Here is a 23,275-nt window from a genome sequence, read left to right on the forward strand (position 1 = left end):
GTCCTTTCTGCTCAAAACAAGCTTTCTGCACTTGTAGGGTGAGAGATTTTAGAGATTTGGGGAATCAATCTTTGCTTCTTTCCTTGTTTCTCTCTCTCCTTCCCAGTCCCACCCACTCTAATCCCAGCTCCTGCTTATCTAAGCCCCTCAAGCAAGACTCTCTTCAGTGAATGAAAACTGACAATGTGAGTCTCAGCCTCCTTCCCAGGAGCAGCTAAGCTGACAGATCCTTGATCTTGACAAGCCCTCGCAGCTCCCTTCTCTGACTCTCAGCCACCCCTGGAGGGAGACCCCATATCACCATTTTACAAGTGAGGCTCAGGTGGTAACTTGTCCAAGGCCACGCAGCCAGATTGCCGGGAAGCAGGTGTTCCCAGCCCCACAGCTTTCACCCTGTTCCATATCTCTGGTCCTTGTGTTTAGAACCATTCTTGAGTGGGTTTGCCAAAGGCAAAAAACAAAACCAAGGCTCGGCTGACAGTTACTGAGGCCCTCTGAAATGTGCATTGGCAATTCCAGAAACACAAGCTCGGATCAGATCCTTAGCATTCGAATGAACTTACGACAGGTTTGCTGCAACATGATCTGCTGAAACAGCTTTCTAACTCCTCAACGAGATGAGGTATATTTTCCTTGGCCTATTCTAGGCGAAGATCAGCAACTTCAAACAAGGAGCTGTTCTTCAATTAAATTCCTGATTGATACACATTTTTGAAGAACACTGGGAAGTAAAAACCTGGAGGACTAAATTGTGTTGTTGGGCAGATAGTTCTTAAGAAAATGATCTGTGTCATGTCTCCCCAAATCAGCCTCGTTTCTTAGGATTCCCTCCCTTCCTTCCATAACATACCTGTGCAAACGTAATGGTTTGCCAATTTCTTCCTTGAATTGTCTCCATTGGATTATATTGCAGACTTGTACATTTCTCACTTCTGATGATTGTGCCACCTCCTGGCCCAGCTCTGTGGGATTATTTGAAGCCCCAGTCATTGGACCCTGTAGGATTCCCTGACCTGCGATGCGCTTCCCAAGTGGGATGTATGTGGGTCCCTGCACCCATGGATTCTCTTCTACGACAGTAGTGCATGCCACTTATTTGGGACACAAATATTTTTTTCATCTTCCAGCCTGCCTGAAGTACTTTGGCTTAAAAATGATGGTAGAATGCAAAAGATTGGAATAAAGTGAAGATCTCATAGCAGAACGTGTTCAGAAGTATCTGGAGTAAAATGGAGATTTGCTTACAAATATTTCAAAATGAAATGGCACTTGGAGTTAAACTTTTCAATCACCTGTTGATGCCTTTTACCTCAGATTTATCAACAATAAGACTAAGGTTAGCCTGGCCGATAAATCTTGGAGTCTCCTGCGCCCATTCCCATGGCAACTTAGGCCTATGAAGAAGCCAGATGGGATGGAGCTTATAACAACAACCTTCTAAGGAGGTAGGTTCTAATGCACCTAACTGTAGAAAAATTACAAAGGACCTCATACCAGTTTGTAAACAATACGGCAGTTGGACAGCTGAGATTTCATCACCAGGAAGCATTTCGACCCTAGAGAAGGAGTTATTGAACTATTTTTCTGTAAAGACCCAGATAGTAAATATTTTAGGCTTTTCAGGCCACTTGATTCCCTTCTAACTTTTCAGTGCTATCATTGAAAACAGCCAGACGATGAACTGGTGGGCACAGTTTTGTTGCAGTAACACCGTGTTTCTAGAAACAGGCAGGGATCAGGCTGCCAGATGTGGTTTACTGACCCTAAACCTGCAACATCACTGACCAGGAACAGGAACAGGAACAGCAGAGGCCCCATCGTGTACAGCTTTTCTCTCTCTGCTTCCACATCAGCTGCCTTGCTTCAAGTGATGGCTCACACCTGTAATCCCAGCACTTTGGGAGGCCAAGGCGGGCAGATCATGAGGTCAAGAGATCGAGACCATCCCGGCCAACATGGTGAAACCCTGTCTCTACTGAAAATAGAAAAAAATTAGCTGAGTATGGTGGCACACACCTGTAGTCCCAGCTACTAGGGAGGCTGAGGCAGAAGAATTGCTTGAACCCGTGAGGCAGAGGTTGCAGTGAGTCGAATAGCACCACTGCACTCCAGCCTGGCGACAGAGCAAGACTCCATCTCAAAACAAAAACAAAAACAAAACAAAACAAAGCCAGAAAATACCCTAACTGCAAAGAGAAAATTGACCCCTCTGGTTATATTTTGTTTTGGTTTTGGTTTTTGAGATGGAGTCTCGCTCTGTGCCAGGCTGGACTGCAGTGGTGCAATCTCAGCTCACTGCAACCTCTGCCTCCTGGGTTCAAGTGATTCTCCTGCCTCAGCCTCCCGGTAGCTAAGACTACCGGCGCCCGCCACCACGCCCAGCTAATTTTTTTCTATTTTCAGCAGAGACGGGGTTTCACCATGTTGGCCAGGATGGTCTTGATCTCTTGACCTTGTGATCTGCCTGCCTCGGCCTCCCAAAGTCTAGTTACATTTTTAAGGCAGTGACTACTAAGGATTGTCTTTTTATCTGTTCTTAAATTCTCAATGATTTGTTCAAATCCCATCTTTCTGAAGCAGCCCATCAGAGCCTCTTTTTTTTTTTTTTTTTTTTTTTTTCTGACTTGAGATGGAGTTTTGCTCTTGTTGCCCAGGCTGGAGTGCAGTGGTGCTATCTCAGCTCACTGCAATCTCCTTTTCCCAGGTTCAAATGGTTCTCCTGCCTCAGTCTCCCAAGTAGCTGGGAATACAGGTGCCCACCACCACACTGGGATAATTTGAGCATCTTTCTTTTTTTTTTCCTTTTTTTTTTTTTTTTAAAGAGACAGAGTCTCGCTGTCACCCAGGCTGGAGTGCAGTAGTGCCATCTCAGTTCATCTCAAACTCCGCCTCCCGAGTTCAAGCAGTTCTCCTGCCTCAGCCTCCCGAGTAGCTGGGACTACAGGTGCACACCACCACACCCAGCTACTTTTTTTTTGTATTTTAGTAGAGACGGGGTTTCACCATGTTGCCCAGGCTGGTCTTGAACTCCTGAGCTCTGGCAATCTACCCGCCTCGGCCTCCCAAACTGCTAAGATTACAGGCGTGAGCCACAGCGCCAGGCAATTTGAGCATCTTTAATTGTCCTTGGCTTTGCTCACTTTACATATGGAAGATGGGAAAGCTAAAAATCATGTCAGGTCACCTCAGAATGTCCTTCTTTCTCTTATACTTAGGACATATTTTACCTTAAGTCATACTTCTCAATGTTCTTGAAAAAAATAAGGTGGGAGTGGTGTTTATTTGGCATTTTTAGGCATCAGGCCAAACACCAAAGAGAAAGGCCTGAAATTGCCTGCAGGGACTCCTGTGAGAGCCTCGCCATCTCTCAGCAGGAGAAAAGCAGGGCTTTCCTGGGTTATTTTGAATGCGTGCTGTGTGCTGACCAAACAGACATGGAAGGAAAGAAAACACACAGGACGCTTGCAGGAAAGGCAATGCAAGGCGAGGCGGTGGCCGTCTGCCCTTCCAATTTCCTCTTAGACCTGACATCTCACTGGATTCCAGCAGTTTTCAGAAGTGCCTTCCAAAAGCCAGCTCCTCCTTCCTTCTTTTAAAGCGGCAGCAACATGTCATCGATTAAAACTGCCGTTACGTTTTAATTAAAAGGGTTCTTTCATTCACAAATCATTTTGAGTCAGTCAAAATAATCTCACGCAGGCTCCCAGAGAAACATCCCCACTGCCTAGAACATTCTCCCTTGTGTGCCATCCCTGCGTGGCCCTCCTTTATTTCCGTAGCACTGTTACAAGTCTGTGCCTGAATGCTTTACTTCAGTCACATCCTGTTGCTGAGAATGGAATATCCTGGGTGGTCACAGAGCTCAGGATTCACTGAAACCTAACACCATCCTGAGGCAAGAGGAAGCCTCCAGTAATCAAACAGATGAGAGAGAAACTGTTTTCTTATTTAATGATGTCTACATGTTGAGACTCTCTGATCAGGTACCTGTGTGAGGGACATGAGGCTTGTATGAATCTGCTCTGTTAACTATTTTGAAAGAATAAAATGTCCTGCTACTACGTCCAAAGCAATGATTAGACCTAGAGCAAGACTGTGGTGGGGCAGCCAGCTACATTAGGCAGAGGATTTCATTAGCAACAGAGCAGGAAAAAGGTGACGGTGTGCAGTAGGAAATGGCTCTAAGACCAGCCAAGGGGAAGCACCTGCCATCCACCACCTGGCCTTCCTCCTGAAGCCCCACCTCCAGGGGGGCTCCTCCACCCCCACCCAGGCTTTGTGGCAAAGGGAAGGGCCCAGGCCTTGCCCAGCAGCTTCTGTAGGGGCTGGCACTGGGGCTGGGGGCTGCTGCCCTGGAGTCATTCTGTCTTATTCCCAATTTCAGCTGCTTGTTTCAGTTCGTGAAGACACCTCATTAGTGCGTTGACAACACATATTCTTAACGATCTTTCAGGAAAAGATATTCAGAAAGGTTAAATACGAAAAACGATTAACACTTGTTCAGCTCTTGATTTCTAATGCTTGATGGAGGCGAGTATGACAGTTTTCAGCAACGTGGCCACGAATATCACCAGAGAACACCTGTTCTGTTTGGAAGGGGGTTTTCAGTTGTGTCTCGACACAGGCTTGGTCTCTGTGTCTCCGTGGGAGTCCTAACTGCTAACTAGCCAGCTAGACTGACACAAACCCAGGCTCTGGGCCTTGTCTGCTCACTGTGTTCACACCCAGCTGCCATGCCTGGCCCTGCTTTGCTCTCACAATCAGGCAATGCCTTAGTACCTATTTGTTGGCCTTAAATCCAAAGCATTTTCGTTTTTCAGAATGCACAACTCTGGTATAAAGCTTTTTCTTTCTCTCTGACTCCTAAGTTTGGTAATTCATATAATGAAGCCTTATCATCCAGTGTGATGGTATTTGAGGGTTCAGCCTTTGGAAGTAATTAGGCTGAGGTTGACCCCATGATGGGATTAGGGCTCATTTAAGGGGAAGACAGAGCACCGCTTGCTTCACGTGCATACACAGAGGAAAGGCCACATGAGTATGCAGCAAGAAGGCAGCGCTCTACAAGCCAGGAAGTTCCTCACCAGGAACAAATCTGCTGGCACCTTGGTCTCAGACTTCCAGCCTCTAGAACTCTGAGAGATAAAGGTCTGTTGTTTAAGCCACTCAGTCTATGTATTTGGTCATAGCAGCCAAAGCTAAGACAATGGTTGAATAAATAAATCTGGACAAATAATAAACAATGTAAAGAAAGCTGTATTTGCCCGTGGCCTTTAGAGTCTACTGCAGTGTGCCTAGGCAAAGAAACGGCAGGAAACATGAGCCACGTACAGGACCAATAATGGATCCTGGATTTCTTCTAGAACTGAGAGGTGAAGCCAGTTGGACTTCCTGGGTCAAGTGGGGACTTGGAGAACTTTTCTGTCTAGCTAGAGGATTGTAAACGCACCAATCAGCATTCTGTGTCTAGCTAAAGGATTGTAAATGCACCAATCGGCACTGTAAAAACGCACCAATCAGTACTCTGTGTCTAGCTAAAGGATTGTAAATGCAGCAATTAGCACTCTAAAAATGCACCAATCAGCGCTGTGTCTAGCTAAAGGATTGCAAATGCACCAATCAGCACTCTGTAAAAACGCACCAATCAGCACTCTGTATCTAGCTAAAGGATTGTAAACACACCAATCAGCACTCTGTAAAATGAACCAATCAGCAGGATGTTGGCAGGGACAAATGAGGGAATAAAAGCTGGCCATCCCAGCCAGCAGTGGCAACCCGCTTGGGTCCCCTTCCATGCTGTGGAAGCTTTGTTCTTTCGCTCTTCACAATAAATCTTGCTGCTGCTCACTCTTTGGGTCTGTGCCACCTTTAACAGCTGTAACACTGCGAAGGTCTGCTGCTTCATTCTTGAAGTCAGTGAGACCAAGAACCCACTGGAAGTAACCAACTCCGGACACAGAACCGCTTGCCAAAGCACTGAGCTGGGACAAGTATTCCTGGGACAGGCCTTCCTTTCCATGGAGCTCAGTTCCTTGGCAGAGGGTGTCAGACTGGTTGGTCTAAGGGTAGAAAGAGGCTATGCTTCTCTTTAAAAACTGTACCCCTTGGTGGGTATGATGTGTCACCCAACAGGCTCAGGAGGGAAAAGACAGAAATGCTCACGCCCTCATCTCCAAGTGCACTAAGCCACGTTCCCACCCGGGAACTCAGAGGTAGACTTGCCTGGGGTGTGGGTGTCCTTCCTGCCCTGTGCCGTACTCATAGGATTCCCACATACAGGTTTCTCTGGATACAGCAGGAGCAGCCAGGCTTTCGAGGCTGGGCGACCAGATGACGCCTGAGGAGCCAGCTCATCACCTGGCCTCATGCACAGCAATGCAGAGAACACAAAGGCCTGGAGGGAAGTTTTTATTTATTTATCATGTTTGTAAGTTAGACATTTACGTTTTCAGCAATAATTTATAACAGTTACATCTCATACTTCAACTATCAGAACAGAGAGAACATTAAAGTACAAATACTTCAAAAATGAGGTTACTGTGATGTATCATAAAAGGAGTTAAAATTCAAAATATCAAAGACCTCACCTACCGAACTAAACATAAATTTTAAAACCTCCTATAGCCTCTGAGCCTGAAGTTACAAAACTTAGTGACTGTTTAAACCAAGGAATTAACAGTTCTGTGTTTTCAAGGTAAGAAAACAAAAATGCTTTGGTAAGCTATCTTTAATACTAGTTTAAATGTTTCTGTCCTGTTTGTATCTTGAAAGACTGTATATAAGTACAGGTGCAGCATATATTTGAGAAAACATCTCACAAATTTAATTTACTATAGGTTTCTCAATCATGTTTACATTTAATCAATGAGAAAAGTGATTCAGTCTCTTGAATTTTAAGTTAAAAAAATTAAAAAGTATTTCCAGGGACTCTTAAAGCTCTCTCCAAAAGTATAAAATATTATATACTTTCAAAATCTTAAGCATTCACATTCTTTCTGAGATCAACACAGGATACAAACTTACTCCCAACATAGACGCTCATGAGCTTTTGGGCACACATAGCCTTAGAACAGTGGTCAAACAGCTCACAGGACCCTGTACTCCTCTTCATCCTGGACTGTGGCGGTGACCACAGTCAGACCAGCTCCCTCCCATCTGCCTTCCAGGTCAGATTCCCTGGAATTTATTAAGCTGTCACTCTTCGATGCGTTCTTCCTTGGAGGACTCAAGCTCATTTAGTAAGTCTTTGCCAGCTGCTCCAGCTTTTGAAGCAAAGAGAACTGCTCCCTGCTTAAAACCGAGGTTCTTCAAACTCCTGGCATAATCTGCATATACAGCAGTGATAAGTTTCTGTAAACCATAGCTAAGGAAAAGAAGAGTAAAAAGGGCTGTGATGAGGCTCCGCACAGGCTCCTAGAAACAGGAAAAGTGAGTTGCGTCTGCTCTGCTGGCTGCTCAGAAGGGACCTGGTGTCCACAGCGGGCAGCACAGGATGAACACAGGAACCTTTTTGTAGGCAGAGGGTGATTCCCGGCTATAGGAGGCCATATCTCAGTCTGTACCATCACTACCTTTCGCATCAGCTGAGGCCAAAGCTTCTCCTTCCAGAGGACTCAACCAACATCCTCCCAGATTCTCCCACAACCTACACTCAACTAAAGATTGGAAGATGAATGATGAGAGAAGAGAAACTCAACCTGCATATCCTCATTCCATTTGAAAGTCTGAGAGGCTGGCAGTTTGGGGGCAGATATTTATTTCTCAACATTCCCTCTATCTGGATGTTGGGTTTTTAGAAAGCCCTGCCTATTGTTTTTAAAAACTTTTTTTTTTTTTTTTTTTTAAAACAGCCTATGGGGTACTCTGTGCTGATGCTTTGATCCTCAAAATGGATACACTGAACCAGTCACCTTCCCAATGACTAGGTACATGATCTTGAGTAGGCTCAGGCTTTAGTTTAATTTAAAAAAAAACTTTCAGTGTAGGGCTGGGTGGCTCATGCCTGTAATCTCAGCACTTTGGGAGGCCAAGGTGAGAGGATCGCTTGAGTTGGAGTTTAAGGCCAGCCTGGGCAGCATAGACCTGCATCACTACCAAAAAAAACAAAACAAAACAACAAAAAACCCAGGCACAGTGGTGTGGACCTATGGTCCCAGCTACTGGGGAGGCTGAGGTGGGAGGATTGCTTGAGCCCAGGAAGTCAAGGCTGCAGTGAGCCATGATTGTGCCACTCACTCCAGTCTGGGCAGAAGAGTGAGACCTTGCCTCAAAAACAGGAAAAAACAAATTTAGTTTAGTCTTAGTTTAATTTTCTGTAAGAAAAAAAAAAAAAATATATATATATATATACACACACACACACACACACACAGAGAAAGAGGGAGAAAGAGAGAGAGAACCAAGTAGCTGCCATGTAGAAATGAGAGCAAATTTAAGAATTCGAAGCAAAGTGTAGTGAGCAGCAGCAGGGCCACACAAGCACTGGCCCAAGTTCATTCTTTTCTGGTCCTGGGAGTTGCATTCTCAAGTTCACTCTTTTCAAAGACACCGATGTTGCTCAAGTGACATTTAGAAGAAATAAAATGTTGCGGCTGATGGGTGGATCATGGTGGCTGGCCTGAGCAACACCCCTCTTTAAGTGCTGTATTTTGTACCATAGCATATTGTCATTAGAGGTGATCGTGGGAGTCTTTTTTAGTTATTCCAGTTTATTTTTTCTAGATAAATATATAAGATGTATTCCATGGAATGCCTGGTCTGGAAAAAGTACTATCTGAAAGTATCAAGTCCTTCTCCCTGTTCCCCAAATCATTCCTTCATCTTCTTTTAAAGTTCAAACAAGACTTGGGGGCCCTGTCCTCTATAGTCCTTCCTGCCTCCCTCCATTCTAGTCAAAGCTGACACCCACGGTGCAGCCACCTTCTTTTCTGATTCTTTGTCCTCTAATTTCTCCCTCTTTCCTGGCTTTGGTGAATCAGAAAATCAGAACATGGATCTTTCACAACATAATATAGTTCCTGTCCAGGCAGCACAACTAAGGGAAATTCCAAAACCCATGCATGTCACTTTCTTCCTCGTCACTATAAAAACCTTGCAAAGGATATCTGTGTCCTCAGTGACTTCAAATGCTCCATACTTGAGGCAAGCTTCCACAAATAAGGCCGCTCTATCAAAGTATCGCATGCTGCTCAACAGAACAAAACAAGAGTTATGCTTTGTGATTTATGTCACTGGTGGGCAGCACCACTGAAGGGTATATTTCTGTATAAAGACATTTACACATTTTCCCTGGAAACCTTCGTACTACATTAAGATACAAGCACTTTTCTAAGCCCTGGTTTATTAAAAAAAGGAGGGAAGAATACTCACATCTCCAAACCCAAGCTTTTTAAAATTAATACTTTAAAAAATTGTGAAATAGTTTAAATACACAAAAATCTACAGAGATGACAAGTGCCCATGTACCCAGTATCCAGAGTTGACAAGTAATCTTTTGTCATATTTCCTTAATCTACCTCCCTTAGTTTTGAATAAATGAAATGCTCCACAATTAGTGATGGTTGTTCCTCTTCCAGATTTTCAGACAGGATGTCTCCACCTCACCATGCCTTCTGTCACCTCTCCCCCTGCTCTCTGGGCCTCCTCTCAGTTGCTCTAGTCAAAGCTGAATGGACCCCAATTCTCTGAAGACTTTTAAATTCCTTTTTACTAGGTGCCTGTTAGGTTTGATCAGCATATTAGTAGGAAACTATCATAGCTCCCAGACCAAATGAAGACGTAATGAACATGGACAGTTCCACTCTCCTTTGGGTTTTTTGACAAACCTGAAATGTATACTTCTCCTTTCACTTCACATTGAGTACCACCACCTGCTAGAACCGCGAGAGAACATGAAGTGACTGCTCACGGGCAGTCCTGAGCAGCCCATGTGAACTCTCGGTTTACCTGTGAAGCGTCTCTGCCACGCTGAAAAAGCAGCCCAGAGAGAGGAGGACCAGGAGAGCCTTTGATTTCTGATTGACTTGTGGAGAACAAAGGTGGTCAACCCACCGCTTTAAAACATCAGCACACTCCTCAGGATTCAAACGGACCTGAGAAAGACGCCCGTGTTAACAACAAAAACATCCTGCACTCTATAAAGAAAAAATAATAATTCCATTAAAGTGAGATCTGTTCCTATGAAACACAGGCTAGGCTCTGCTTGACTAGAACACTGCCCTGAAATGAAGCTGCTGCATACCCTGAATGATGCTAAGTCTGTGCCTACAGGACCCAATACCTCTGGACTGTAGTTCAGGCTCAGACTCTAGGAGGAAGAGGAGGCAGCTGCTTTTACTTAATTGCTACCAATGCAAGATCCATTTTTAAATAAGTAATGCTATTTACACTCATAAAGAATAGGAAAAGGATGCAGGTTGCAAGGAAATATTTGCAAAGCAGCTTTGCAGCCCAAAAAATGTTTCTAAGTCATAAGTCCAAAGTTCAGGACTGAACTTTCTATCCCAAATGTTGAGGGCACCTACTGAAACTTGGAACCACCTACTTTTGCCAGCCATGCAGCCCGATTCCACTCGCCGTATGTCTGCAGGTAGCGACAGGCATCTGCAGCCTTGTCTATCAGACAGAGCAACTGAACGCCCTCTGAAAGACAAACGCACACCCCCTCAAGTGACACTGCAGCTCTTTCTTTGAGAAGTCATTAAAAAGTTAAATCCCCATTTGACCTTATTTAGTCTTGCCCATTTTATACCTACTGAAGACAGGCTTGATTTAAATTTTGAAACATAATATTAAGGGTTTTACTGTTATTTCTCAAGTAACCAGGGTAGGAAGCACAATACAGTCTGGAGAATAAGTAGGGAAAGCATAGTTCTCTCACAGGTTTTATTGTTCTGGTTTGCCTAGGATTGTTGGATTTATGCCTATTATCTCAGCAATTATTAATAGTGCCCCCTTTCACTCTGAAAAGTGTAAACAATTAACTCTGGTTTAGACAATTATAGTCATCTGATTTATAGGTAGCAATCATTCTTTTTCTTCAGCATATGTAAAAAAGAAAGAAATGTCCCTACTAATCAAATACTTTGCTGGGAACAAGGTCTCATTTTTCAGAGAGATGACAAATATATCAAGTGTGCCTTACCTGCCAGTTTGCCATTGGCAATCATATTCGTCGCCACCAACTTAATGGTGCTCTGAGAGGGGCCTGATGAGGTGACAGTAGTGACTAAACAGGCTTTCAGTGAATCACAGTAATAATGCTGGTTATCTGCACTTGTTTCCAACAGCAACTGCACAGCTCTGTCTGTCTAGTAAGAGAAACGGTTTTTCTAATTACGAGAACATTTTCCTCCAACATAACTTTTTAAAATTCATAATGTGGAAAACTAAAGGAAAACATTCATTTTCAAAAACTGCAATTGAATATTTTGTTTACAAATACAAAAATTAAACAGAGGTGCTACACTACTATTTTGAGACAAACATAAAGCCAGAGTCTGGTATATCTAGGTGCTCAAGTAATTGCCTATTTTAGCTTTGCACCAGTCAATTCAGACACAAAAACAAAACAAATAGCTGGGCTCCACTGGACATTATGGAAGTCTAAATTACAAGCTGGTTAACCATATATTTTTACTTTCTTATGAGGTTTATTGGTATTATTTTGAAAGAAAGCCTGAACTGTCTATAGGCAAGGAGGTACATTCAAGGGGAAAATACTATGAGATATATACATACAGATATATTGCTCTGAAATACTAATTAACTAGCAATTTAATGAAGCATGTAAAGAGTTACAAAAACTCACATACTTGACCCAAGAGTAGGAGCTGGTCTGTACATTTCCTTGTATGATCATAAGTTGACCGTTTCACTTCCTGTAGATTAACCCTTTCTAGCTGAAATTTCTAGAATTGGGAAAAAAAAGAAAAATTAAGCCTAGATTGTAAGAGTCTGGAATTATTTAAATTTTACTGTACTTAATAAGATCATTTTAATAAACTACTTTGACTTTTCAGGTTAATAATCAACTTTACAGCGTTCCAAACATTTAATAAGAATTTGAAAAGAAAAAATGTTGATAGATATTATCACTTGAATGCATACCTGCCTGCCTACAGAAACTGATGCTTAAATGGAGCTGGATAAAAAATCTATGTGCACTGAAGTATTCTGCAGGAAGTTAAAGAAATTATGATGCGAACAGCAAATGCACACCAGCACCTGACACAGAGAACTCATTTTAGAAGCGGGAAGCAGACCCAGAATCACCCTGTGATTCGTCTCCCACTGTGAGGCTTCATGGATGTTTGTAGCATGGATGTTTGTATACATGGATGTATAGTATAGCAAACAAATACTATAAAGTATTTGTTATTTATAGAAAATTAATGACAATTAAAATGAAGCTAACTTAAAAATGTAAGACAAATTAAACAATTAAGACTGTTTAATAATAAAATTTTAATGCTTAGTAAAAAACTCAGTAATTGCCTATGAGCTTTTCAAATCCTGAATCAGGCTCTTTTTAATGCAAATGTACCAAGGGCTTCCTTCCTCTCCTTCCTTTTCTTCCTTTCCTTCCTTCTCTCCCTCCCTCCCTCCCCTCCCCTCCTTTCTTTTTTTTTTCTTCTTTTTTTTTTTTTGAGACAGAGTCTTGCTCTGTTGCCCAGGCTGGAATGCAGTGGCACTATCTCAGCTCACTGCAACCTCCACCTCCTGGGTTCAAGTGATTCTCCTGCTTCAGCCTCCTGAGTAGCTGGGACTACAGGCACGTGCCACCACACCCAGCTAATTTTCAAGGGCTTATTTCTATTACTGAACAGAAACTTATTTGAAAGTTTCCCAAGTTTAAGATATTGACAAAGATATAAGTAATCAAGATGACAGCTCTAAAGGTTTTGCTATGTGAAGTAGACTACCTGAAAGTAGGCATTTTCGCAGAGCACATCATAGCATATATCCAGTGGGTTGCTTAGTTTGTCTTGAGGAGCAGCTTCTTTAGGAGCTGTTGTTCTGGCTGACTTTTCCTGGGATAAGCTGTGCAGGTAGTGGGCAGCGACAGTCCAGAAGTGCAGCTCCGATTCGTCACCATAGAGCCTGGCAAGAATGAAGCAATGTTTCAACTGCACTTACAGCACACCTGGCCTGGATGGCTTGCTAGAGTAGACTGAAGGACTGGAAGGGAGTGTTGTCACATGTCCACTGGGATACTGGCATGGGGCCTGGCAGGGTGAAAGGGGGAGGCAGCAAGTTCTCCAGCCCTGCTACTGGGCCTCCAACAATACAGGGACCTGACTTCACAGGACCCCTTCAGACCCCAACATCTTTCCGTTCTATGTTAAGAACAATTATTTACCTGGTTTGCCATTAGCACACCTTTCAATGTGGGCCACTGATTCACATTAGGAAGAAGTTCCTCTGGGATAACTGGCTAGATAAGGTACGAAAGTAATGTGCTATTTATTCTGTAGGGAGAGGAGTCTTTTTTTTACAAGTGACAAACTCTACTGTAAGTCAGGATATACAGGTTGTTGCTTCTAAATATAATTTATTGTTATATTTAAATATATGCAGTTTGTATCTGATATTTTAAAACACATATTTTAAAAAGCTGTAGGAGGGAGTGCTTTCCAGAGAGAAGGCCTAGATCTCACATTTTAAACGCAATTTGATTTTTTCCCGATTTGTTATTACTACTATCGAAATTATTTGAAGTTAAATCTAAAGGATGAACTGATACATTTTTCTAAAATCTAAGTGTTTGTAACTAAAAACCCTTAAAAAAACCGAGTTGACTTGAAATCCTTATACAGAATACATCAAACAATATTACCTTGAAACAAGCAGGCACCTCTGCAAGAGAGTGAATTCTGGATCAAGCAACAGTTTCTTTATCTCACTGCGGAAGGAATCCGGACAAAAGTAAGACAAAAGTTTTCAATCAAACAATAAAGCATGGGGGTTGACCAATATACTCTTGAAATGAAAAATTCCAGTCAAATAACATGTGTAGAATTTACACAAGACAAGGTACTTTACTATGACACTGAAATCATAAAAGTTGAAGGCGGCTGAGAGTGTTCTCAAGGCTTGGAGAAGTAGCAGCTTTTGGCCACCACAGGGAGCTGCAGCGCTCTCATTTCTGGTTTATAGGCTTACAACAGTTTTTGAAAGTATCAGCTGCCTAACTACTGGAACAAGAATGCCATTGTTGACAAAGTCATTTTGCTAACCATCAAGAACAGTAAATACTTTAAAGAAGATGACATTCGTAATTTATTCTGAAACTATTCCAAAAATAAAGTATCTAAGGAAAAATGGTTAGTGCTTTTATAAATGCATGTTTCTAAAATAGTCAAATACTGAATATTCACAAATCAGGCAGGAAGATATTCTTTAAATCTATAGTTTCTCATTTAAACATAAATGTTAATCTTTGCATAGAAAAAACTAATTATTTTGAATTTTCCATCAATAAAATCTCACATGTTTAATTTGTTAAATACTATAATTATATGTAACAGATTCTAGACTGCGAACATGTGTTATGCTTTCCCCAAGAACTCCCTGTAGGCCCATATTTTTTCCTTTCTTATTCCCAGTACATTCTGTTAAATGCCCTTGGCTCTAGGGAGCACATTCATTTCTTAGCCAGACTTGTGCACACCAGCACCTGACACAGAGAACTCATTTTAGAAGCGGGAAGCAGACCCAGAATCACCCTGCGATTCGTCTCCCACTGTGAGGCTTCATGGAGGTTTGTAGCAGAGGCAGGCTGAGCTACAAGGACGCTCACACTATGCATCTAGTCCTGCCCTGATGCGAGACCAGAGCAGCTGGTGCTCATGAACTTGGTGACAGATGCTCTGTCACTGTAACTACTGAGTAATTACTTTTTCTGCAAAACACAGACTCTAAAGGGAGGCAAACCTCTGTAAACAGAATGGTCTCTTCTTGGGCCACTAATATTTGCTAAAACGTAACTTATTTTAATTTTGAAAAGTTGAATTATATTTTTCTTTCTCATATTCCTATTTTTTAATAAAACATGGAGTGCTTACTTAGACAATGAATTCAACTGTTCTTGGAGGAGATTCTTTATTTCTTCATTTTCTGGATAGTCACTGTAAGGAAAAGATTTTGAATGAGTTCATTATCTCTTCACTTAAAACCATGTATTCCTTCACCTCAAAAAAGTTGTGTTAATATAGAGATAATCTTCTTTGTAGTTCTTGGTTAAAAACCTGGTGACAGACCAAAATAACAAAAATCTCCTCAGGACCTCACCAATCAACTTTAATATCTGCTTGTATCTTATTGAGTCAAAAACAACAAAATGATTAAAGAAAGTCCCCTTGGCTTTCAAGAAACCAGGAAATTCATTAGCAGGCTTTAAAATCTATCAGGTTAGATTCCTTTTAATGAAGAACTTAGCAATAACTAAAGGAATCTGCGCATTCACTAAACTCTGCAGAACGAATATTCTGAGGAGACAGTGCTTGGAGAACAGACACTTCCTGGCATTATTTTTAAATGCCCCATCTGTGCTGCACATGGCAGGAATTCAGTAATATTTGTGAATTTAATTAATAATCACTAATAGTTTCTGTGAATATTTTTTTGCAATGAGGCAAATATTGAGATTTATAAGACACAGTATACCCCTGCAGCTAATGATGTTGCTTTTAAAAAGAATGTGCCTGGCTCCAAATTCCCCTGGCTTCCATTGCCCTCTTCACACGCATCCTTTTCATCATCACGACACATCCATGTTCAGACCATAAGACAAGCACACAGCCACCTGAGAGCAATACATGCCCTCACAGCTCCTCACTGACCCACACTTCCACAAAGGCCCCTGAGAACCCAGAGGCAGCCTGGCAATTCTGTAGTGTCTCTACCTTCTCTTGGCTTTAAAGGCTCCATTCCCTTTAAATGCTGGAGTACAGGCCACGGCTGTATGGGTGTCCTTCAACCCCAAGTAAATTATGAAAGAAAAAGAAAAAGAAAAAAACTTACACATGAGAAATGTCCAAAGAATACTGTCCATTCCAAGGCTGGTGTAATAAGAAGGCTTTCAAGGCAAGGGAGGCCCTTGGAACAAGGAGATAGGGGCACCACACAGGCTCTAGATAACAAAGAAAGGTTTTTAAAAATAAAATGAAGTTTTACATTACAATGAAACTTCAGCTGTAAATCATTTACAGAGTAGTCAGCAGAGAGCAACAGGTAAATCTGGAACAACTGAGAGAGTATATTCAATGTAGTCGCTGCTTAGAAACATAAGCCAAGAGCAGAGAGTCTCTGAATTCAAATCTGATTAACATTCTTCTTTCCCCCCTCCTTTTTTTAAATTTTATTTTATTTTATTTTATTTTAAAGACAAAGTCTCGCTCTGTCACCCAGGCTGGAGTGCAATGGCGAGATCTCGGCTCACTGCAACCTCCACCTCCTGGGTTCAAGCGATTCTCCTGCCTCAGCCTCCCAAGTAGCTGGGATTACAGGCACCCGCCACTATGCCTGGCTAATTTCTGCATTTTTAGTAGAGATGGGGTTTCACCATGTTGTCCAGGTTGGTCTTGAACTCCTGACCTTGGGCAATCTGCACACCTTGACCTTCCAAAGTTCTGGGATTATAGGCATGAGCCACCACGACCGGCCTTCTTTTCCCTTTTTAAATTTAAGTATCCTGTGTGGTATACAACTCTGGTACTACTTGAATAAAGGATTCAATGCAATGACTCAACAAATAACAATAAAGGTCATTATTTTTAAATATTAAAAATAAATATATTTACCTGTATGTGACTTTTGTATTTTTGTTTTTCTGAGACTATTCAATTAACATGGCCTATCAACCTTGAGTATGTCACTGAAGGGATCAGGCCACCTGTGATCACTAGCATTCCCAGGTCTCACTTATAATGGCAGCCCTTGAACACAGGGGCTATCTTCTCAGACTTTAGGCCCTAGCATCCCCCACATCCAGCAGCTGGCTTACTTAGAACACTAACAAACAAGATTTGCCTAGTTGTCAACATGTTTCAGTGCAAAGCAGCAGAAGACCTAAAGGCTGCAATGCCCAGCAGCTCTGCTCTGACCACCCTATACTCTATAGGACTCGACCTTAGCTCTAATTTTCTAGGGGTGCCTTGGCTGTTACAACTCAGCCATATTATCAACTCCCCTCCAGAATCCCGCACAGGCTTTATCCATGGATCCCTTGAATAGATACAATTATGTAAAATGACACAAACTTATAAATAGCTAAAGAGCGTTGGCTTATTTAAGTGACTGTATTTGTCCGTTTTCATGCTGCTGTAAAGAACTACCTGAGACCAAGTAATTTATAAAGAAAAGCGGTTTAATTGACTCACAGTTCGGTATGGCTGGGCAGGCAAACTTACAATCATGGCAGGTGAAGGGAAGCAAGACACATCTTACATGGCAGCAGGAGAGAGAGAGCGAGGGGGCAAGTGCCACACCTTTAAGCCATCAGATCTCCTGAGAACTCAGTCACTATTGTAAGAACAGTAAGGGTGAAAGCTGCCACCATGATCCAATCACCCCCTACCAGCTGCCTCCCCTGACCTGTGGGGATTACAATTTGACATGAGATTTGGGTGGAGACACAGAGCCAAATCCTATCAAGTGATCCACATCAACTTTAGACTGTACAATTATCCAGTATTATATCCAATATGATAGTCACTTAAAATATGGCTAGTATAATTAAAGAAATGAATGTTTGTCTTATTTAATTGAAACTTAAAAAGTGATTATTGATTCAGTCATTGAATAACTTTTAAGTATGTTTGAAACAACTTGAATACATTACTAGTTTTCAACTGAAAATTTCATAAAATCTAAATAGAGCTTGACTGTTTCTGCTGAAAATTTGTCCTCTAAATTTAGAGGGCAATTCAAGTTATTTTACAATAAATGTAAAATACTGAATTTTGAAGAATGAATACTTTAAAAAAAGTAAAATGTCTCACTAGTAACTTTTAATACTAATTATATGTTGAAATAAAACTTTGGATATATTGGCTTAAATAACATTTTAATTAAAATAAATTTCATTTCTTTTTTTTTTTAAATGTGGATACTAGAATTTAAACTTACATATGTGACTCACATTATGTTTCTATTGGAAAGCTCTGCTTTAGAAAACTTCGTTCTATGTAGTTAAATAAAAATTAAATTATACATAAAATATTTTATGTGGACTTTTCCATTTAAAAGCCAGAAAGTGATTGGAAATATTTTTAATAATACATTTTTTTACATCCAAGAATTTTAACATTGATTCAGTAAAATCACTTACAATGCAGTCCAAATTCAAAAGTCCCTTGTTATTCCCCAAATGTCCTGAGACCTGTATTATTTTTAAAAATCTGGGGCCCAGTCAAGGCTGGTACACTGCATTGTCATGTCTCTTTAGTCTACTCCAATCTAAAACACTCCTCCTCCCTTTTGGCTTTGGCCTTACATGACCTTTTCATTTTTGGAGTTCTGGTCAGCAGCTGTGGAGAATGTCCTATGTTCTAACTTCTCTGTTTTCTGATTATCAGACTCAGATTAAACATTTTTGGCAGAGTCTGAACAAAGGATGTTATGTACTTTTCACTGCATTGTACCAGAAGGAACATGTTAGTTGTCTGGTTACAGGAAACATTAACTCTGATCATCTAGATAAGGGGTATTCACCAGAACTTTCTTATCAGGGCGCCTTCCCCCCTATATAATTAATTAGTAAGTAACATGTGGGGGAAATACTGTCAGATTGCATTTCCTATTCTCAAACATCCTTTTACTCAGTGATCTGACATCCACAAGTGATCCTTGCTTGAATTAATTATTGAATCAGGGGCTGCAAACTGGTGACTTTCTAATCTTATTATTTCTGCATTTGTCAGCTGGGATTCTTCTGTCCACCTGAGCTTTTGCTTCTTGCCCACTTCCCCTTTCCTTACTGTGACTATTACTATGGAGTGAGGATTTCTTTGGTATTCTGCACTTACATCAATACCACCATTAGTTTACATGATGCTCAGACTACCCCCAATTTGACAGGAGAAGCCTCTTATGTCAGGTCCTCCTCGGTTTTTCAATTCCTTACTTGAGTTCCGGCACCACACAAGATGCCCCAGACGCATCTTGCACTTTTTGTGCCTCTGTCCTGAAATAAACTTTTTGTCCAAGGACCTCTGGCTCCTTTTAGCCTGGAAATGGAATTTACAAAGTAAAATCTGGGTGCTATGTGTGCTCACTGCCATTGAGTGTCATTGCAAGAAAACTCTGTGAGAAGAGCCAGGGAATATACATGTTCAAGAAGTCATGATTTTTTATCAATCCAAATCCACCCTTGGAGTGTTTCTTCCCACCACCGCCACTTCACATCTGCATCTCCCTTTCTATCAGCACAGACCCTGGTTCCCAAAAACTGCAATTTGGTTACTAATTTGTTCCAGACTATAACGTGCACAAAACAGCTTCAGAATTACTAGTGCCACTGCCAACTACTCAAGTAAAGTTCAACATTCCTTAGCAATTCTGTCCTTAGAATATAAACCACTAAAGGTGTGCAGTGAGTGAGAAGTTCTGTGTTTTAGTTATTTGAACTGTTTTTGTGTGTGTGTAGTTACGTTACCAATATTTGTTATACAGTTTGGTTCAAATGTGTCTTGCATTCAATTTTAGGGTTTGCTTTTTCTTTCACCCTTGTTTTCACTCTATATTTTGAATATGTAAAATACATAAATGGTTCAAAACTTGAAACTATATAACAAATATAGAGAAGTTTCACTGCTATCCCCATAGTCTCCATTTTTCCATCTACATCCTCTAACTATTCTCACTGGTTTCTGGATTATTCTGTGTATGTGTGTGTTAGTAAGCAAACATATGTGTGTATGCACCTATGTATAAAATTCACCTTTGCACACAAGCAGGCTATACATACTCTTTTACACTTGCATTTTTCACTTACACATATCCTGGATATCACTCCACATCAGGTCATAGCTATTCCTTGCTATTTTACAGCTGCATAGATTATTCCATTCTGCAGATGTCCCCAAATTTATTCAACCAATCTCCTATGGCTAAGCAGTTAGGCTCTTTCCAAAATTTTGCTATGAATAAATTTGTGTGCATTTTGGTCACAATGTATGAATGTACATCTTAAAAATGTATGAATGTACATCTTAAATTCTACGCACTGGGATTGCTGGGTAAAAAGGTAAATGTGCATGTAGCTCTGTTAGATATTGCCCAATTCCTTCCTACAGGGGTCTCACTGTGAGCAATGGATGAGAGTGCTTGTTTCCTCACAGCCTTGCCAACACAGTATATTTTCAAGCTTTTGAATCTGACAGGTAAGAAACAATTTTAATTTGTATTTTTCTCTTTTTAAAATTTTACTTTTTAAATTTCTTTTTCTTCTTTTATCCTTACCAGTAAGAGGTCAAATATTTTTCTTATTATAAATAAAGTTGAGTATCATTTCACATGTTGAAGGGTCATTTGTTTATCTGTTTTTCCCCTCTGTACACAGTCTGTGACTTGTGAATTACTTTCCCCTGGGTAATCATTTGTATTTGGCTTGCTTATTAAACACTTTATTTTATTCTTATTAAAGCTTTTCCTTTGTTTTGAATTTTTTTTTTTTTAATTTCTACTTAGTCATCTTTTCTTTTACATCTGGGCTATAAAGGAAAGATTGTATCTTGGAAAAATGAGGCTTATCTAACTACCTTCAGAAGCACTGAACACTTAGCACCGAAAGGGATGCAGGTGGCTAACTTACTTACCTTTCTTTCTATTCATCCCTCATAGATGACAATCTATATAATTCTCAAGTCAGCCCCACTCATGTTTTAGATGGTATATGTGTATGTTCTAGGTAGATTCATGTAGTAGTTGTTGGTATTACATCACAGTATGTTTGGAAATGGTAAATGTCAGGGAAAAAAATTAATTATACATAATAATCTTGGAATGGTTCAAGGAAAGTTCTCACGCTGTGTGGTAATTTCTTAATCAATGAACAAATGAAAAGATACAAGAGAATCCACGTAGAAAGCAGCATCGAGTGTTTACATCATGCAAGCAAGACAACATTTACCAAGTCTGAGTAAAAGGAGGGAAATATCTTATTTTTAAAAACAAATACATGCTATTTCCCCAAAAGCAAAATATTGTTGACAGCATCCCAATGAGCATGAACAAACTGAAACTGACCCTAACTACTTCCCTCCCTCAAGTGAATTTAAATCTTTCTTCTGAAGGGTAAAGATCAGCCACAAAAAAGTAACAGGTGATCAACTCACAGCTGTAGAAACTCACCTGCAAGAGCTCATTCACCTCTTAAAATTACACAATTAGAATGCAAAAGCAGTTAGCATCACTGCTGTTTGTCATAGATTCTGCTCCATCTGGGCTAAAGTTATGTGAGGTGTGAATCATAACATCCCGGTTTTTAGCTACCTACATGACAGGAATGTAGAAAATCAGTAACCAAAGAGCCAAGAAGTAAAGCAGCAGAAAAAAGTTACTCCTCCACCACTTGGAAGAGGCAGCAACATTAAGGTGAGCTGGAAGTCTGGGAAGAAAAGGACCCTATTTTGTGATTTTGTTCAGTGTGATTCAATGAGCGGGGAAAAAGAGAGCTAAGGAACACTACTGGTGTTCAGGCAGGACAATTCTTCATTGCACTAGATCGTTCCAGGTTGTTTAGCATCCCTGGACCTTCCCTCATCTGCAAGTCATTGTGAGACATTTCTGAACGCCCCAAGATTACCGAAAATGACTGTGGAAAGCTGTGGCAGATGAAGAGGAAAGGTTTGTGCATAAATCTGATTTTGGAAAGCTTCCTTCTATACATGCTTACTTAGGAAAAATGTGCTTAGCAGTGGCCTTTAACACGGGGGAGGAAATTAGGTTGAACAGTCCCTGATATCAAGTCAACACTATTTGAAGGGTGTGGAAACTGCATGATACTAGAATGCTATTAAACAAATCTCATACTCTTACATTCCTTTTAGATGTGGCTAAAAAGACTATTAAGATTTATTTTGATGGCACTTTATGTCCCTGAAAAATTAGGCAGCAGATAAGAAAGGTTCTCCAACTCAAAAACAGGAATTCTAATCTTCTAATTTGACTGCCCTCTTTATTGGAGGAAGAAGTGGCCTATCTAAGCTGCTCTAAAAAAATGTACAGATGTGAATCAATATTTTATGATATTCTCTACTTACCAAGGAGAATTGAAGAAAACATAGGAAATACCAATGTCTATGACCTATTTTATTTTTATCCCACATCAGTAAGCCCCAAATATACTTCTAATTCCTCAGAATAGAAATATACTATATTAAGCTTATTTTCCCCAAGACCAAATTGGCCATGAAACTGGAGGTGAACACACAGATGTCTTTTTTCTCACTTCACATTTACACTACCATAGTTTTCATTCTTTAACATTTATTGAGGGTTGTTCTGAGTTTAAAGCTCAATTTGTGGAATGAATACACAATTGCATTGACCTTTCCTGATTGCTATTTGGATTTTTTTCCTCTTTCTGGCTGAGGCTGTAACATTCGAGATTGAGAAGAATTTAAAATAATATATATTAGAAAAATTTTAAAAGAAACATGTGATCTAAAATCTGGCCACAGGCTAGATGTTCAAGTACGGTATTGAACATGGGTTAATATGGTAGACTCCATTTCTGTAGTCAGTTTAAGAACAAGCTACACCTTGACTTTGGAGCTTTTTAGATTCAAATTTTTTATTAGAAGTGAAGGAAAAGCTCTCCAAACATGTAGACTGCAGTTCCACACTTCTTTACCTAGAATTAGTAACTAATTTTTTTCAAAAATCACCCTTGAAGTTCCTTCAATTTCCTCAATACCTTTAGGTTTCAAATGAATACCAATGCTTGCCCTTTCCTAGGAGGCCATCCTGATGCTTCCCCAGAGCTGGCAAATGACTCAAGGACAGACACGGGAAAGCAGGTCTTGAATTCTGGCTTCACCTGCTGGCAGTCAGTTACACAGTAAGAAGTGGTGGTGCCCAAATGCAGTGGGCAGGGGTGGGCGGTGACAAACACCAAAGCACACCTAATGTAAGCTAAAGACGGCCCCACTAACATCAGCAGCAACTTGGTAGGCCTCAAGCATGAGCACAAAGTGAAAAACCAGGTTTTCAAAACCTTACTGTGTCTGAAGTGCCAAATACTGACTCTACAAAGGTTCAGAAAAGTCTC

At 40.7% G+C, this 23,275-nt stretch overlaps 1 protein-coding gene across 1 annotated transcript in view; it reads right to left on the reverse strand.

The window, feature by feature from the left end:
* Positions 1–6,393: 6,393 nt before the first annotated feature.
* Positions 6,394–23,275, reverse strand: part of WDR11 (WD repeat domain 11) — a 55,789-nt gene continuing 38,907 nt past the window's right edge. The window contains exons 20-29 of the mRNA XM_003904341.4: positions 16,024–16,132; positions 15,066–15,128; positions 13,838–13,903; positions 12,924–13,101; positions 11,814–11,909; positions 11,144–11,309; positions 10,544–10,641; positions 9,946–10,091; positions 9,105–9,184; positions 6,394–7,352 (exon numbers count right to left, since the gene is read on the reverse strand). Coding sequence (XP_003904390.1) covers positions 7,195–7,352; positions 9,105–9,184; positions 9,946–10,091; positions 10,544–10,641; positions 11,144–11,309; positions 11,814–11,909; positions 12,924–13,101; positions 13,838–13,903; positions 15,066–15,128; positions 16,024–16,132 — 1,160 coding nt within the window. The 3' untranslated portion in view covers positions 6,394–7,194. The remainder of the gene's footprint in view (positions 7,353–9,104; positions 9,185–9,945; positions 10,092–10,543; positions 10,642–11,143; positions 11,310–11,813; positions 11,910–12,923; positions 13,102–13,837; positions 13,904–15,065; positions 15,129–16,023; positions 16,133–23,275) is intronic.

The sequence above is a fragment of the Papio anubis genome, chromosome 11 (genome assembly GCF_008728515.1).
Source record: "Papio anubis isolate 15944 chromosome 11, Panubis1.0, whole genome shotgun sequence".
Taxonomy (NCBI): Eukaryota; Metazoa; Chordata; class Mammalia; order Primates; family Cercopithecidae; genus Papio; species Papio anubis.